We start from the raw sequence: 14,863 nt of genomic DNA on the forward strand, positions 1-14,863 counted from the left end.
AGCATTGTTTCCTCACCTACAGTGCCATAAGCATCTCTCACTGGTCCATAATGATTCAGACATGCTGGACACGTGTGAGTCCTCTCCTGGCAGCAGGAGTTCTGCCCATCTTCAGAAGGACTGGAGTTGTGCAGATGGACACCCTGCCCCAGACAGATGTCAGTGGAAGTCAAACCCCATGTATTCTCTGTGATTGTCCCAAAAGGCTGATCTGGCAGTGGGATGATTTAGGAAGGCATCTCTCTCTACTCAGCCTACAAAAGTAGCAAGACAGAACCTTGAGACCAGAAAGAGATGGAACAGGAGCAAGGTTGTCCCTCTGTTCACAGAATACACCTTGCAACATAATACATGTACAATTTTATCCAGACACAGTTCATTGATCTGGATTTCCACATGATAGAACAAAGTTTATTGTGACAAGGAAGTATGACTGCAAACTTGAAGTAGGGGATTACAGTGCTTTCTTTGCCAAAGCCATCTGAGCTGACATGCTAACATGCAGACAGCCGGTCCTACTGGGCAGGGCCTGCGTGTGACCCCGCAGTGGTGTCACAGGTAATTACACCCAGTCCAGCATGACAGAGCAGCTCTGATTTCAGAGAAGAACTCTTTCATAGAACTCTTCTATGTTTAGCTTAAAGAGAAAACTGGAGGAGAAGATTGTTAATCCGATGGATTTCCTGAAGCACCTAAAGGACCCCATAGGAAGAACCAGATCTGCAGTCCGTGCCGCTGATTATTTGGAAACTACTTTGAAACTCCTCAAAAGGAACCTGCATCTCTCTGGGGAACAGGGTTTCAATGTCACAGGTAATGTGATTTAGACCAAAATGTCTTACAAAGAGCAAAGAGCAGGAAATGTGCCACAGCAGGTAGCAGGGAGCAGCTCTGCCATGGCCCAAATAACCAGGGATGAAACCCTTCCCCAACAGGAGAATAGATTTGAAGGTTTCTCAGAGACAGAGCAGACACCCGGGTGTTTTATTCATCATCTTGGAGAGTGCATCTCTCCTATCCTTGTAAAACCAGCATAACAATACCTGGAACAAACGTGGGACAAAGCCCACTGGAGACTGTAATCACTGAAAACCCTCCATCTTCCACTTCTGCTCTGGGGTAAAACCTTCCTGGTGATGATGCTGTCCACACTTCCCTGAAAAATTGCTTTATGCCCACCCAGTTTCCCTAGTTCAGAGGGGAAGGCTGATCCACAAAAGGATTTAGGCACCAAATTAATAATTCCAATCCAGATGTTTTATATCCACAGCTCCAATTCCATGGGCTCAAATGCTGACCTAGAACACTGAGAAGCTGAAACAACAAAAGAAAAGTAGGATCAGATGTCACTCTACAGGGTTTGTCTTGCAGACCTGCTGAGCAGGAGACAGAAGGAGATGATTTCCAAGAGCACTGGCTGTGACTATCAGACTCGTCCCATTAAATGCCCAGAGAGGGACTTTTACCGGACCATCACTGGGGAGTGCAACAACAGGTAAGATTTCTGTGTGGACAAGGTGAGTGTCTTTATTCTGACCCAGGGTAGGTGATTTGTGAAAGTGCCTTTCGAAAGGGCAAGAAGAGTGAAGTGCTCAGTTTAATGAGCCTATAAAAGAGGATTCATTTCTACCTGTGCCTGTCAGGAAAAATATGTAACTTCTTTAAAATATCTTTAAAATATCTTTAAAACTTCTTTAAAATCTTCTTTAAAAAAAGATTTGCGCCCACTGCCCTTTAGATGCTGCTTTAGATGAAGGAAAGGATCTTGGGGTGGGGGGCAGGTAAGAAGTTGAGAAAATTTTGAGGCTATGACTCAGCCTCTCATTTTGCTGGAGGCTAGAGGAAATCATCCCTCCACTCTTCCGTAGGGACGATACTAATTTCCCCAGCTGATTTAGATTATAATATTCAGCTGTTGATGTATCTCTGTGATGAGTAAGGGTGGAAATTAAATAAGACTTTAATTCTTGGTCCTTCCAACTTTGTGTATTGAACATCCTTTATCTGAGAAAATTAGTTCTCCAGGGTTTTTTTGCACATAGTTTCCCTCCAGGTTCAAAGCTGGGATCAAACATTTATTTCCTGTTGTGATTTTTAATTAATTTCTTTTTTAACCAGAAAATGACCAAATTTCTTCTCTGACAATAACAGTCAAAGCTCCTTGTCCTGCTGTGTCAGTGCCAGACCCCAAATCTGAGTTGGACTTGCATCCAATGTGCACCTGGCATGAAACAGATGTGCCAGATGTGATGACACAGCACAGCCCTGCAGCGGTGTGCGGGGAGCTCACACTCACTGGGGTGTTCCAGTCTGCTCCCCTGGACTCCGGGGCCTCCAGCCCTACAGGGACAGCATTGTCTGCCTGCTGGTAGGGTATGGAGTCTCTTCCACTGGGGACATTCCAGAACTATCTGGACACAGCCCTGTGCCTTGTGGTCTGAGCTGACCCTGCCTGAGCAGGGACATGGGACCAGGAGACTCCAGTGTGGTCTGTTCCAGCTGACCCATTGTGGGGTTTTGTGTCCATGCTGATTTGAGGCCCAGGGTAGGCTTGTCCTTGACCTTGTTGGGCTGTCAGAGAGATGGAGGGAGGCTTGAGGAATCCCTGGGGTGTTAATATTTTCCCAAGGATCTTGCTCAGCTTGAGGCGCACACCATGAAAACAATTTGCTTTCAAGGACAGTAATAAAACAATCAGAACAAGACCCTGGTGGTTCTGAGTCCTTAATATTTGATGGAATTGCTTCAGCTCTGGCACAGTCATTTTCCTAGAATATGCTTTTATTTCACAGCACATTGCTGTGAGCACTGGCTACTCCTCTCCTTTTGCAGTGCAGAATCATAGAATCATTTAAGTTGGAAAAGGCGTCCAGGACCATCAAGTCCAACCTTTGACTCATTCCCACCTTATCAAACCAGACCAGAACCCTGAGTGCCACATCATATAGACATTGCCTGAGTTTTGTGCCCACAGGGCCACAGATCATAGGCTCAATCAGAATTCTTTTTCTTCTGAACATAAAATGCTGACTTTAGTAATTCAAACTTTTCAGAGCAGTGCAAGGCAACAACACAATGGCCACAGCTGCAGGCTGAAAGGGTCTGTGCAAAAACTTCCCCAAGGGGCAGCCTTGGCACAGATCCCCACAGAACTGGAGAATCTTCATCTTTGCAAGCTTCCAGCCCCCGGCTGGACAAGACATGGCCACCCTCACCATGCTGATGGCCCTGCTGTGAGTCTGATTTTGAGAGGGCAGTGAAGACAGAGGTGGTAGAGAGATTTAAATGCCAGATAAAATTAATGCAGGTTTAACTGACAGACACAATAAATAGAGTGACACAAGGCACCTTTTTTAAAAAGTTGATTTTTCTCCACAGTCATAACCTTGGTATAATTTGCATCTTGGTGTTTTGCCAGTCTCATCCCTGTTACCAGCGTGTTCAGACATGGAATAAAGGGCTGTGAAATGTTGGTCTGTGCAAGGCTGCTGATGTTTGAAAAAATAACAGAAGTTGTTTTTCTGGTGATGCTGCAGAAATCACTCCCACCTGGGGTCCTCCAACCGCGCCTTCGCGCGCTGGCTCCCAGCCGTGTACGAAGATGGAGTGTCTGTTCCCAGAGGAGCAAGTGAAGGAAAGCGCTACAATGGATTCCCGCTCCCGCTGGTGAGAGTTGTTATCCTAATCCAGCCATGAGGAAGGACACTGCCCTCAGTGCACCCATCAGGAAGGAAGCAGTGGCAATATCTAAAGTGTAAATTGCTTGATCTTAGGCAGCTTTTCCACAACTGAGTTATTGCTCAGGTTAATATTTTTTGTTGGAGACAGACATGAGAAAAAGGTTATGGATGCTTTCCTAAGCAGTCTCCAAAGTGTACGTCCCAAGGATTGCTGCAGCCAGTGCTCAAGGACACCAGGTTTGTATAAAATACAAGGCTTGGGAGTTCCTGAGCCATGTCCTTGACTTTCTGATGTTCACAAACAAGTTTCAGCTGGAATAGACTTTCCATGAAGCCAGGTTTGGTTGAAGGACAGTGTAGTCTACTTTTACACCTGATTGGATGGAGCTGAGGAATGACATGGAGCTGTGTAATGGCATAACTCTTAGTAATTTATCTAAAATAATCTTGTGCATAATCTACCACTACCTGAAAGAACCAGTTGTGGGTTGGCCTCTTCTCCAAGGGAACAAGTGATGGGACAAGAGGAAATAGCTTTAAATTGTACTAGAGGAGGTTTAGGATATTAGGAAAAATGTGTCCAATGACATAGTGGTTAAGCATTGGAGCAGGATTTCCAGGGCAGTGGAGGAGTCAATCCCTGAAGGTGTTCAAAAACGGGTAGACATGGTAATTCTCCATATGGTTTAGAGGGAGTGAGAATAATCGGTCAAAAGTTGATGATCTCAGAGGTCTTTTCTGACCTCATGATTCTGTGATTCCAAGATGTCTCAGTGGGAGTTCGAGTGAGAGGCAACCCCTCCACCGTGGCAGAGACAGTCACATTTTCATTTTGGTTTCCTGCAGGTTCGAAAAGTCTCCAATGAAATTGCTCACACGGCCAACGAGAACGTCACTGCAGACCGGCAGCTCTCGCTGGTCTTCATGCAATGGGGCCAGTGGGTCAACCACGACATAGACTTGGCCCCTGCCAGTGGGGAAGGAGCCAGCCTGGAGCTCCAGTGCCACACCAGCTGTGCCTTCAAGCCCCCCTGCTTCCCCATTAAGGTACCCCGACTCTCACCCGTCCCACCATCTCTTATAGCAGCAAAAATGAAACCACAGGGCTTTCTGAGGCATCACTTGGCTTGTTTGCTTTAGTTCCCCCCTGATGACCCGCGGGCGCTGAGCCCCAACACCTGCATGCCGTTCGTGCAGTCGGCCTCCGCGTGCAGCCCTGGCGCGTTCCAGCGGGAGCAGCTCAACGCCGCCACGTCCTTCATCGACGCCAGCACCGTCTACGGCAGCGACGACGCCCTGGCCAGGAGCCTGAGGAACCTCAGCAGCCAGCTGGGCCTCATGGCCGTGAACCAGCTCTTCTGGGACGCGGGGCTGGAGCTGCTGCCCTTTGAGAACACGACGCACAGCGTTTGTGTGCTCACCAACAGGAGTGCCAACATCCCCTGCTTTAAAGCAGGTAAGGTGCAGCTGGGGAGGTTCAGTGGGTCATGATGTTATGAATATGAACAAGGCCAAAGTTTCTCCAGAGAAAGAGGTTCTCGTTTATTAAAATAGCTACAAGGAATGAAGTGCCCAGGATAAGCCCAGGCACCCACACAGCGAGCCACAAACGAAACAGTGCGCTGACCCCAAGTGCACTGGGTTCTCCCAAACAAAAAGTATCCAAAAAGAAGAACCCTGACCCAACTGAACGCCCCACATTTATAGTCCCCTTCGAATCCGGCATTGGTGCATTTTGGATCTGCATGACGATTGGTCCATTTGCAGGCTTCTCATTGGTCTTCACCGCTATTCATTCTGGACCAATCGTTTCTGCAGGGCGTCAAATGATTGGTCAGATGTTTCATCCAATCTCTCCTCGACCTTGCCTTGCCCCATCAGACCCCTGTTTCACCAAACCCTGGACCCTTCTAGCACATTCTAATAAGCCCCCCCCTTTAACATAATACAAATAATATAACATAATTAATACAATATAATTGAACTATATCCTATTTTAAATTAGCTTAACTTTTACCTATAACAATGAAGTCAAAAAGGGACAAGTATCTCTGTATGGGATCCTTGCAGGTCGCTTCCAACAGAGGATATTCTGTGATTCTGTGATATTTGAATGAGGCACTTCAAGACATGACTACGTAAGGGAATCTTCCCCCCAGTTAGAAAAGAAAAATAATCAAGCAACAATCGATTAATAAACATAAACATTATTTTAACTTCCCTAAAAATTATAGCAATTTGTTCTTGCTTTATAAAGTCTTTTCAAAAACATGAGAAATTTTCAATAGAATAGCCACCAGTGTTTAAAACGTCTCTGAAGCTTTTTTTCATCTACCTAGAATTCACCATTCACTAGAATGCCAATTGTCAGGTTGTCAGTGCTGACTGAGAAAGCTGGGGCTGTTCAGCCTGGAGAAGAGTGGGTTGTGTGGAGACCTCACAGCACCGTCCTGGATCTGGAGGGACTACAGGGAGCCTGGAGAGAGACTGCATTAGTAACTGTAGTGGGAGGACAAAGGGGTATGGCTTCACATTGAAAGAGAATAGATTAAATTAGATATACAGAAGAAATTCTTCCCTGTGAGAGTGGTGAAGCCTTGGCAAAGGTTGCCCAGAGCAGCTGTGGCTGCCCCATCCCTGGAAGTGTCCAGGGTGAGGCTGAATGGGGCTTGGAGCAACCTGGGGTAGTGGAAGGTTGAAATGGGATGGGCTTTAAAGTCCCTTTCATTCTGTGATTCTATGATTCAGTTTTCAACCCAATCAAGACTAATAGTTAAACACGCTTAAGAAATCTAGTTAATTAATTAATTAACTAACCCACTCTACATCAGAAGAAAAGTCTAGACTAGTATGAAATTAAAAAAATACTAAAGACAAACACAGAACTTATTCAAATTTGAAGTGATCCATCACAGGAATAAATTTTAAAAAAACATTATAAATGTGAAGCTTGCAAAATCAATCATAAGTGTACAGAGTGTTCTCATTTCCTCATTCTCTGCCTGTGAGAAGGGCTCCTTGCTGAGTGAGGAGATGCTCAGTGCTTCTTCCATCATCTCACAGAGGGTCTTCAGTGTGTGCCCTCCAGTTCTCATAAAATCACAGAAGGGTTCGGCATGGAAGAGAACTTAAAGACCATCCTGTTCCACCTCCTGGCATGGGCAGGGACACCTTTCACTGTCCCAGGTTGCTCCAAGCCCCATCCAGCCTGGCCTTGTGCACTTCCAGGGATGGGGCAGACACAGCATTATGGCCAGAAACATCATCACTTGTTACTTGACTGTCCTAACACCAAAACTTCCTTCTGAAATGGAAAGAAATGTACAAAATTCATAAAATATTTTCATTGTAGGTGACAAACGGGTGACAGAAAACCTGGGACTCTCTGCAATGCACACTCTCTTTGTCCGAGAGCACAATCGCCTGGCTAGGGAGCTGAGGAAATTAAATCCTCACTGGGATGGGGAAAAGCTTTACCAGGAGAGTCGAAAGATTGTGATTGCCATAAACCAGGTACTGATTACTCTTAACTGTTTATCATCCTATTCTTAACTGTTTATCATCCACAAACTTAGAAATGGTTTTTCTGTCAGGCTAAAGGAGGAAAATGTTTTGCCAAATCAGTGGAGTTATTTTTGGAAGTTGGAAATTGTGAATGAGGATAGTCCATCTGAGACAGCATGGATATCCAGAGCTTTTTTATGAGCCATGCTACTAATCTATCAATTATTTATTATATTAATGCATAAATTAATTATTAGATAAAATAATTTCACATTTTAAAATAATTTCTATCCATTATGCCAAACTTATTCCATCACTACAGCTCTTTTTTCTGAAGATTTTAATGAATTCTGCTGCAGAGAGTCCATGTTCATTCTCTGCACTTGACTTCTGATCCCATTTCAGCTGCAGCTGCTGGTAACTTGCTGTGCTCTTGTGGTTTTTCAGATCGTAACATACAGAGATTACCTCCCACTCCTGCTGGCTGAGGAGACCAGCAGGTGGATCCCTTTGTACAGTGGTTACAATGAAAAGGTGGATCCGAGGGCCTCAAATGTTTTCTCCCTGGCTTTCCGATTCGGCCACACGTCGGTGCAGCCTTTTGTGTCCCGTTTGAATGAGAGCTTTCAGCCTTTGTGCTCCTCCTCCCACGTCCCTCTGCATTTGACCTTCTGTGCTCCATGGAGAATTGTAATGGAAGGTAAGAACATGGAGCAGTGGTCCTGGTCTGGTCCTGGGGTGGAGATCAGCTGGTCAGGCACACAGAATTACGGAATCCCAGAATCATTTAGGTTGGAAAAGATTTACAAGACCATCAAGTCTGTGACCCCTGCCTTGTCACCCAGCCCAGAGCCCCGAGCAGCATGTTCAGTCATTCCCTGGACCCCTCCCTCCCAGCTCAGCAAGACATGACAGTAGAGTGTTCGAAATCCACTCGGACAGTGCAGCTGCTCCCGTGCTCCAGGAGGCAGGAGACTCCCTGTGCCAAATGTCCATCCACCAAAGTGGATGCCGATCAAAGCTCTTATATCCCCCTATAACCAGGAGACATGGACAGAGGGTGATGCATCCAGTTTAACTGAACTAAAGCAGCATCATTTCTTCCTAGAGGTGCCCATCCCTCTTCCTCGCTCTAACTGGAGTTGTGGGGTCCTACTATTACACAGCTGAGATCTCCAGATAAGTCTTTCTGAAGAAGACTGAGATCTCTTCCAAAATGGGTTAACTAGTTGTCATGGTTTGACACTGGCACAATGCCAGTGCCCCCATGAAAAATTCCCTCTCCCTGGCATCTGCTGTGAGGTGGTACCCGGAAATAAGCAAAGCAGGCTCCTGCTTAAGGAAAAAGGGAAAAAAACCCAACTTTATTAACTAAACTACAAAAAACTAAACTACACACAAAAGAAAAAAAAGAAAGAGACAAGGAAAATGAAAACCTCACAAAAACACTCTCCTCCTCCTCCCCCCTAAATTCCCAATACAATACGTCTTCCAAAATCACCAATTCTGGGTTCAGCACCATCCTTTAGAATGCTCAACTTTCAGTTCCTCAAGAGGAGAGGGAGTCCTTCCGTGTGTCATGGTGGCCTTTTCCGTCCTTGTTCCGGTGCTCTCACCACCGAACAGGAATCAGGGCTGCTTCCAGGGTTGTCTTTTTAAGGATGCTTTGTCCAGTTCCAGAAAAGCACAGTCTTTACACCTTTGGGACATCTGTCCCCCCCATATTTTATATACCCCCTGGGGCCGAGGGGTACCCACACTGAATCTTCTTTGGCTCTGGGACATTTCTCCCCCTGGACTCAGTCTCTGTATCACATGGAAACATGGCTCTGTCCATGGCTACACAAAAGTGTCCAGCATAAAATGCCACTCCATCTTCTCCATTTTTCCATCTCTCACTCTCTCTGGTCCAGACCTTCATCACTCGTCTAGGAAGGGTTAATGTTCTGTGAAGTTTTCATTGTCCCAGAAGGGTTAAAAACTCCTCCGAGCAGCTGGACTCCTGGCTGCACCCCCCCCCCCCCCCCCATCTCCACCGGGCTGCCTGCTGCCAGCACATGTTTACTAAATTTCAAGGTAACGGCCACAAATGCAGGCTGCACTCTCTCTCTGTCTGTTTCCAAGGAGCGGGGGGGACGGGACAGGCTGCCCATTGCTTCCTGGCATTTCTTTACTTCTTCCTTCCACCCTTGGTGGGGGGCCAGGCCTACCTCTCCCAGGCCGGGCCGCATGGCTTTTCCCCTCACCCTGCCCAGCCAGCAACTGGGCCGGGGGAGAGACCCAACTCCTTCCCGCCGGAAATCCAAAGAGAGCTCTGAAGGAAAAGAGTCCTGCTTTTAACTCCTTGGGTTTGTGGTCTCAAGAGGCGGATCCAATGCCCCACTGGTCAAACCAGGTGCTCATCTTAAAATCCGAACACCCATTGGTGACCACAGCAAAAACAACATATCCCAGATGTCCCATTTTCGGTCAAACCACGACACTAGTCATGAGAAATATAATTACAGTAGTGCAGCCAATTTTCCTGGTTTTGCTCATACTGTCTCCTTAATTGTTATGAAAAAGATGTGGACTGTCAGACATTATGCTATCACTACATTTAATGTTCTAATAAATGTCTGTCAACTAATAGTGAATTACAAGCAAAATTCATTGCAAAACCTAAAACCTTGGAGAGACCCCGAAGCACCAGGACATAATGGAGCCTGGCAGGCTGAGGAGCAGACTTAGAAAGGGACTGGTGCGTGGCAAGTGGATTTAGGAGTGTGGAAGGAAAAGCTAAGGGATGGGGAGGGATAAGGAATTTAGTTACTATGTGGGGCTTTATTTACTGGCACCTGCAGACATGTGCAGGTTCATACAGGTAGCCCTGTGAGGGTGCCCCGAGCAGCTGTGGCTGCCCCAGCGCTGGAAGTGTCCGGGGCCAGGCTGGACAGGGCTTGGAGCAACCAAGCTGGGACAGTGGGAGGTGTCCCTGCCCATGGCACAGGTGGAATGAGAGGGGCTTTAAGGTCCTTTCCAACCCAAACCACTCTGGAATTCTATGATTCTGTGATTCCATGATTCTCTGATTCCATATACACATGGTGAAATGAAAATATGAAGATGAAAACCCCACCCAGCCCATAGTAGACTGTTTCAGCTGCATGAAAGGGATCATCAAAGCTGCACCTTGGCACAAAAAATCTTTCCTTGCTTTGAAATGGCTGCAGGAGGCATCGACCCCCTGATCCGAGGCATGGTTGTGGACCATGCAAAACTGATGGAACAGAACCAGCTGCTCATTGAGGAGCTCCAGAACCACCTCTTTGAACAGACAGAGGTGATGGGTCTGGATCTAGGAGCCATGAACATGCAACGGGGAAGAGACCATGGCCTTCCAGGTAAGGAGATACAAGTCCACACCTCCTGTGAATGAGACCGTTTTTCCTTCTTCTGCTTATTCCATGAATGAATTAAGCTTTTTCTATACTAATGGGAAGAACCCATTGATTTGAGGGTGAAGGATGGACAGACAGTCAAGCTCAGGGAATAAGAGGTTTATGTATGATAAAAATCTTTTTGTAAGACATACAACAAGGACAAAAGGCTTAGAAACCAAAGATGATATTGGGGATAATGTAAGAAAGTGGGTGAGAGACTGAAAGTAGAGACACAAGTGACCAAATTAGGCTTTCACATGGGCTTGGACACCTGCCCTGTGATTTGTTCTTTGCCCACAACCTTGTCTTGTGTCCCAGACAAGCCAGAGTCCTGAGCAGAAGCGACTTGCACCCACAGGTGGGACTGCCCCAGGTGCTAGAGAAGAACAGGTGCTTTTGGATTAAACACAACCAAATTTCTTCTTTTCTAATAATTTTATCTTAGAAATTTTGCCTCCCAAAGCTGCAAGGACTGATGCATTCACCCACAGCAGTAGAAAGATTTAACCAACAGGATGAGGTGTAGTCACAAAGATGACCCAAACTGTTTGTTTAGTGTACATATGAGAAAATATTTGAAAATGTGACATTTGTTGGGACTGCCCAGACAATAGTGCCTTCCAGATCCTTTAATACAATAAGAAGAAGCAGGCAGTTCTCATGGGCCAGGAAAGGTGCTTTGGAGATGTGGTGGTGAGTCCTGGTCATCTACTGCTCCTGCTTTTGTAGGTTACAATGCCTGGAGGGGCTTCTGTGGGCTCTCCCAACCCCAAACTGTAGAAGAACTGTCTGAGGTACTGGGCAATCCCAAACTGGCCAAGAAGTTCATGAATGTGTATGGGACACCGTACAATATTGACCTGTGGATTGGGGCAGTTGCAGAGCCCGTGGTTCCCCAGGGCAGAGTTGGGCCCCTCCTGTCCTGCATTATTGGCACCCAGTTCAGGAACCTGCGAGATGGGGACAGGTGAGAGATACATTCCTGTGGCATTTTTTAGGGGGTAAATGCTGACTTTTCCTGTGACACACTAATCCAACCCATTCACAGCACTCCAGGGAGTGCTCCCAGCCAGGCTCATCCTTTAATTTCAGCCCAGTTGCCAAAGGATGTTTTTGTCAGCCTGTTTCTCTCGATTCATGTGGCTGGGGAGTACCAGCTCCAGATCATGGGGGATCTGCTGTGGCCTCTGCCTGAGGTGTCTTTTGCTCTCAGGGCATAAATCCCTGCATCCCAGCAGTCTGCTGATGCTGTGTGGAAGAGGCAGGCTCTCTGTACTGGCAGAACCCAGATCTGGCCACACTGGAGACACCTCTTTCTAAAGGGGTGTTCCTAGGGAAGGTGGATTAAGGACCATTCAGACTCACCTTGGTCAGGTTCCCAGCAAGTAACCAGAGATTATAAACTGCTTCTGAAAATTTCATTGCAGATTCTGGTGGGAAAACCCAGGAGTTTTCACTCCACAACAGTTGCAAGCATTGAGAAAAATCTCAGTGTCAAGGGTGATCTGTGACAATACTCATATCAAAAAGATACCCAGGGATGTGTTCAAGATCAACACTTATCCTGAGGACTTCACTGATTGCCAAGAGATTGATGTGCTCGACCTCTCATCCTGGAAAGAGGAGCCTGAGAGTGCCACAAAAGGTACCAGTGGTCTAAGATCTGTCAAAAATAATAAATGCACTATTAGGTCTTTTCCACACCTAAAAAATTGAAAGAATTAAGGTTTCCACAGTGATTCTACCCCCAAAAGACGATGACTGTCCATTTAGCTACACTCAGACAGCACTGGAGGCAGAGGTGCTGTTAACTGTGTTTCCAGGCAATCCATCACTTTCATCATACCTTATTCCCTGCCTCTTCCTTTCAAGCAGATGGGAAATCCCTCAAAATCCAGACTGTTCTGGACCTTGGGAATGTGTCCTCTAAAGACCTTATTTCATAGTCTTTTCTGACAGGAAAGGTGTTGATGAAAAAGCAACTAGAATTAGCCAACCTGCTCCAAAGTCTTACTGTGCTGCTCCAAGCTCCTGCTCTCTCCTCATCTTCCCCAAAACTTTAAAGCAGTTTAAGGTATATCTGGAGTAGTTTTGATACTGTATGGCCTCACACACCAACAGCTGAACAAACCTGATCAAAGGTGTGCCACAGTAAAACAATGTCTTGGTCAGAGATGTGGACACTCAGGGTCCTACTAAAACACTCTTGACTATTGGTCTCCCAACTGAAATGATGTGGGAGAACAGAGGCTTGAAGAATGGACTGGACTAGATTGGATTATTTTTCCTTCTGACAACTCATTTATAGATGATCACAATACCTAGGGATCACCTACACTGTCCTTCTGCAAGGCACAGACAACAAAGCATCTCCATGCAGTTCCTGTATTGAGTTTGAGTAACTATTTGAGGGAAACACTGTTGTTTAAGACAGATAGTTGCACTTAAAGGCTAAATTATGGTGGCTTCACCTCATTCTTTAGGACCTGAGTCCAGCTTACCTTCTCTCTATACAACAGAGGTTTTTTCATTTCTTTTTTTATCATATTTTTATGGTCACTAAAATGTGCTGAGCTGCTTCCAGTGGCTCTTTTCTCATCAGGCTTGGGGGAAGCCAAAGTGTTTGTGTAACCCAGAGAGAGTTAAATTCCAGGGCTAAAAGCAGTTGTTAGAAGTTTAACCTTTTGAAATGTCAAGAAATTTTCCCCAAACCACTCATTCTAAGGCTGGAAGGACTACAATGTCTCAGAGGTGCAAGGATACAGGGATGAGAAAAAGGTGGAAAGAACCAGTGTATCCAGGAAAGACTTTGTGCCTCTCAGCAGCTTTTTCTTGCTTTATTTTTCTTGCTTTTTATTTTCTTGCTTTATTTTTCTTGTAGTTTCTAATCCTACTCATCAGACCAGCGTTGGAAACCCCTAATGGTGGCACTGAGCTGCTCCTGGGAAACTCCTGCCTGGACATCAGGCTCCAGTGGCTGCTGCTGACTGAACATCAGCACATGGTTTCCCAGAGGGAAGATCAAGACTATGCATTCTGTTTTATTTACTGTAATGTGATTTTTTAAAAAATATCATTTATTTGAAAAAAAACTTTCAGTAATGTAAGTCTTCAGATGAAAGGGCAATGATATTTTATTTTCTGTTGCCCTAAAGAATTGATCAGAGGCTTTCTGACTCTCTAAAAATGTAATTATGACAAGATTTTTTACTTCCCATCCTGAATGGCTGTCAAACCTGCATGCTGGCATGCTTGCATTGCAAAATCAAACTCCTTATCCTTTTACCTGCTCAGAAATTAGCACATTCATGTAATCTTCACCAAAACTTTCCCAATCTCCTGGTTTTGCACAAGAGAAGGAGCTGTTTAGGCCGCTCCTAATCAGCAGTGAGATTTCAGCCTTTGAAGTCACTGAAGCATGGCAGGTGCATCTTGAAGCTTTGAAACAAGTTTTATTAAAATCTTACAGTGAATCTGTGTGGTTTGGGTATTCTGGGCAGTAATAAAACACATCCTTGTGCACTCACCTACAGTTGGCATCAATGACAGGCAGGGGACAGAGGGGTTGGAAATCCTTCTATCAGAAAAGGTCCTGGGGGAGCTGGTTGACAGTGGCTGAACAAGATCCCAAGTGTGTCCAGGTGGGCAAGAGCCCAATGGCACCTGGGCTGTGCCAGACACACTGTGACCAGCATGACCAGGGCAGTGCCTGTCCCCATCTGCTGGCACTGCTGACACCTCACCTCAAATTCTGCCTTCAGTTTTGGGCCTCTCACTGCAAGAAAGACATTGAAAGGCTGGAGCATGTCCAGAGAAGGTGATGGAGCTTGGGAAGGTTCTGGAGCCCCAGGAGCAGCTGAGGGAGCTGGGCAGGGGCTCAGCCTGGAGCAAAGGAGGCTCAGGGGGCCCTTGTGGCTCTGCACAGCTCCTGACAGGAGGGCACAGCCGGGGGAACAGGGACAGGAGCAGAGGGAACGGCCTCAGGCTGGGCCAGGGCAGCTCAGGGGGGACAGCAGCAGGAATCTCCCCATGGAAAGGGGGCTCAGCACTGCCAGGGGCTGCCCAGGCAGGTTTGGAGTGCCCATGCCTGGAGGTGCCCAAGGAAGGGCTGGAGGTGGCACTCGGTGCTGTGGGCTGGTTGAGAAGGTGAGGATCAGTCACAGGTTTGACTCCATTGATCCTAGAGGCCTTTTCCAACCTTAATGATTCTGTGAATATGTGTGGGATTCTGTGTAAGTCACACCTGTGACCAAAACA

The 14,863-nt window shown here is 46.3% G+C and overlaps 1 protein-coding gene across 1 annotated transcript; it reads left to right on the forward strand.

Annotated features, from left to right (window-relative positions):
- Positions 1-1,343: 1,343 nt before the first annotated feature.
- LOC134427713 (myeloperoxidase-like) lies at positions 1,344-14,040 on the forward strand. Its single transcript, XM_063173776.1, has 10 exons — positions 1,344-1,495; positions 3,537-3,666; positions 4,527-4,727; positions 4,821-5,136; positions 7,033-7,193; positions 7,632-7,884; positions 10,397-10,567; positions 11,336-11,573; positions 12,034-12,251; positions 13,488-14,040. Exons 1-10 carry the CDS (start codon positions 1,344-1,346, stop codon positions 13,526-13,528), a joined length of 1,881 nt encoding a protein of 626 aa, XP_063029846.1. The 3' UTR covers positions 13,529-14,040.
- The last annotated feature ends 823 nt before the right edge of the window (positions 14,041-14,863 follow it).

Source organism: Melospiza melodia, chromosome 21 (genome assembly GCF_035770615.1).
Source record: "Melospiza melodia melodia isolate bMelMel2 chromosome 21, bMelMel2.pri, whole genome shotgun sequence".
In the NCBI taxonomy this organism is placed as follows: Eukaryota; Metazoa; Chordata; class Aves; order Passeriformes; family Passerellidae; genus Melospiza; species Melospiza melodia.

Bases quoted from the DNA above. Each gene is read 5' to 3' on its own strand.
- LOC134427713 (XM_063173776.1), top strand. From the start codon at position 1,344: ATGTCACTCTACAGGGTTTGTCTTGCAGACCTGCTGAGCAGGAGACAG. The intron at 4,728-4,820 runs GTACCCCGACTC...TGTTTGCTTTAG, and splicing joins CCCCCTGCTTCCCCATTAAG to TTCCCCCCTGATGACCCGCG. The intron at 5,137-7,032 runs GTAAGGTGCAGC...TTTTCATTGTAG, and splicing joins CATCCCCTGCTTTAAAGCAG to GTGACAAACGGGTGACAGAA.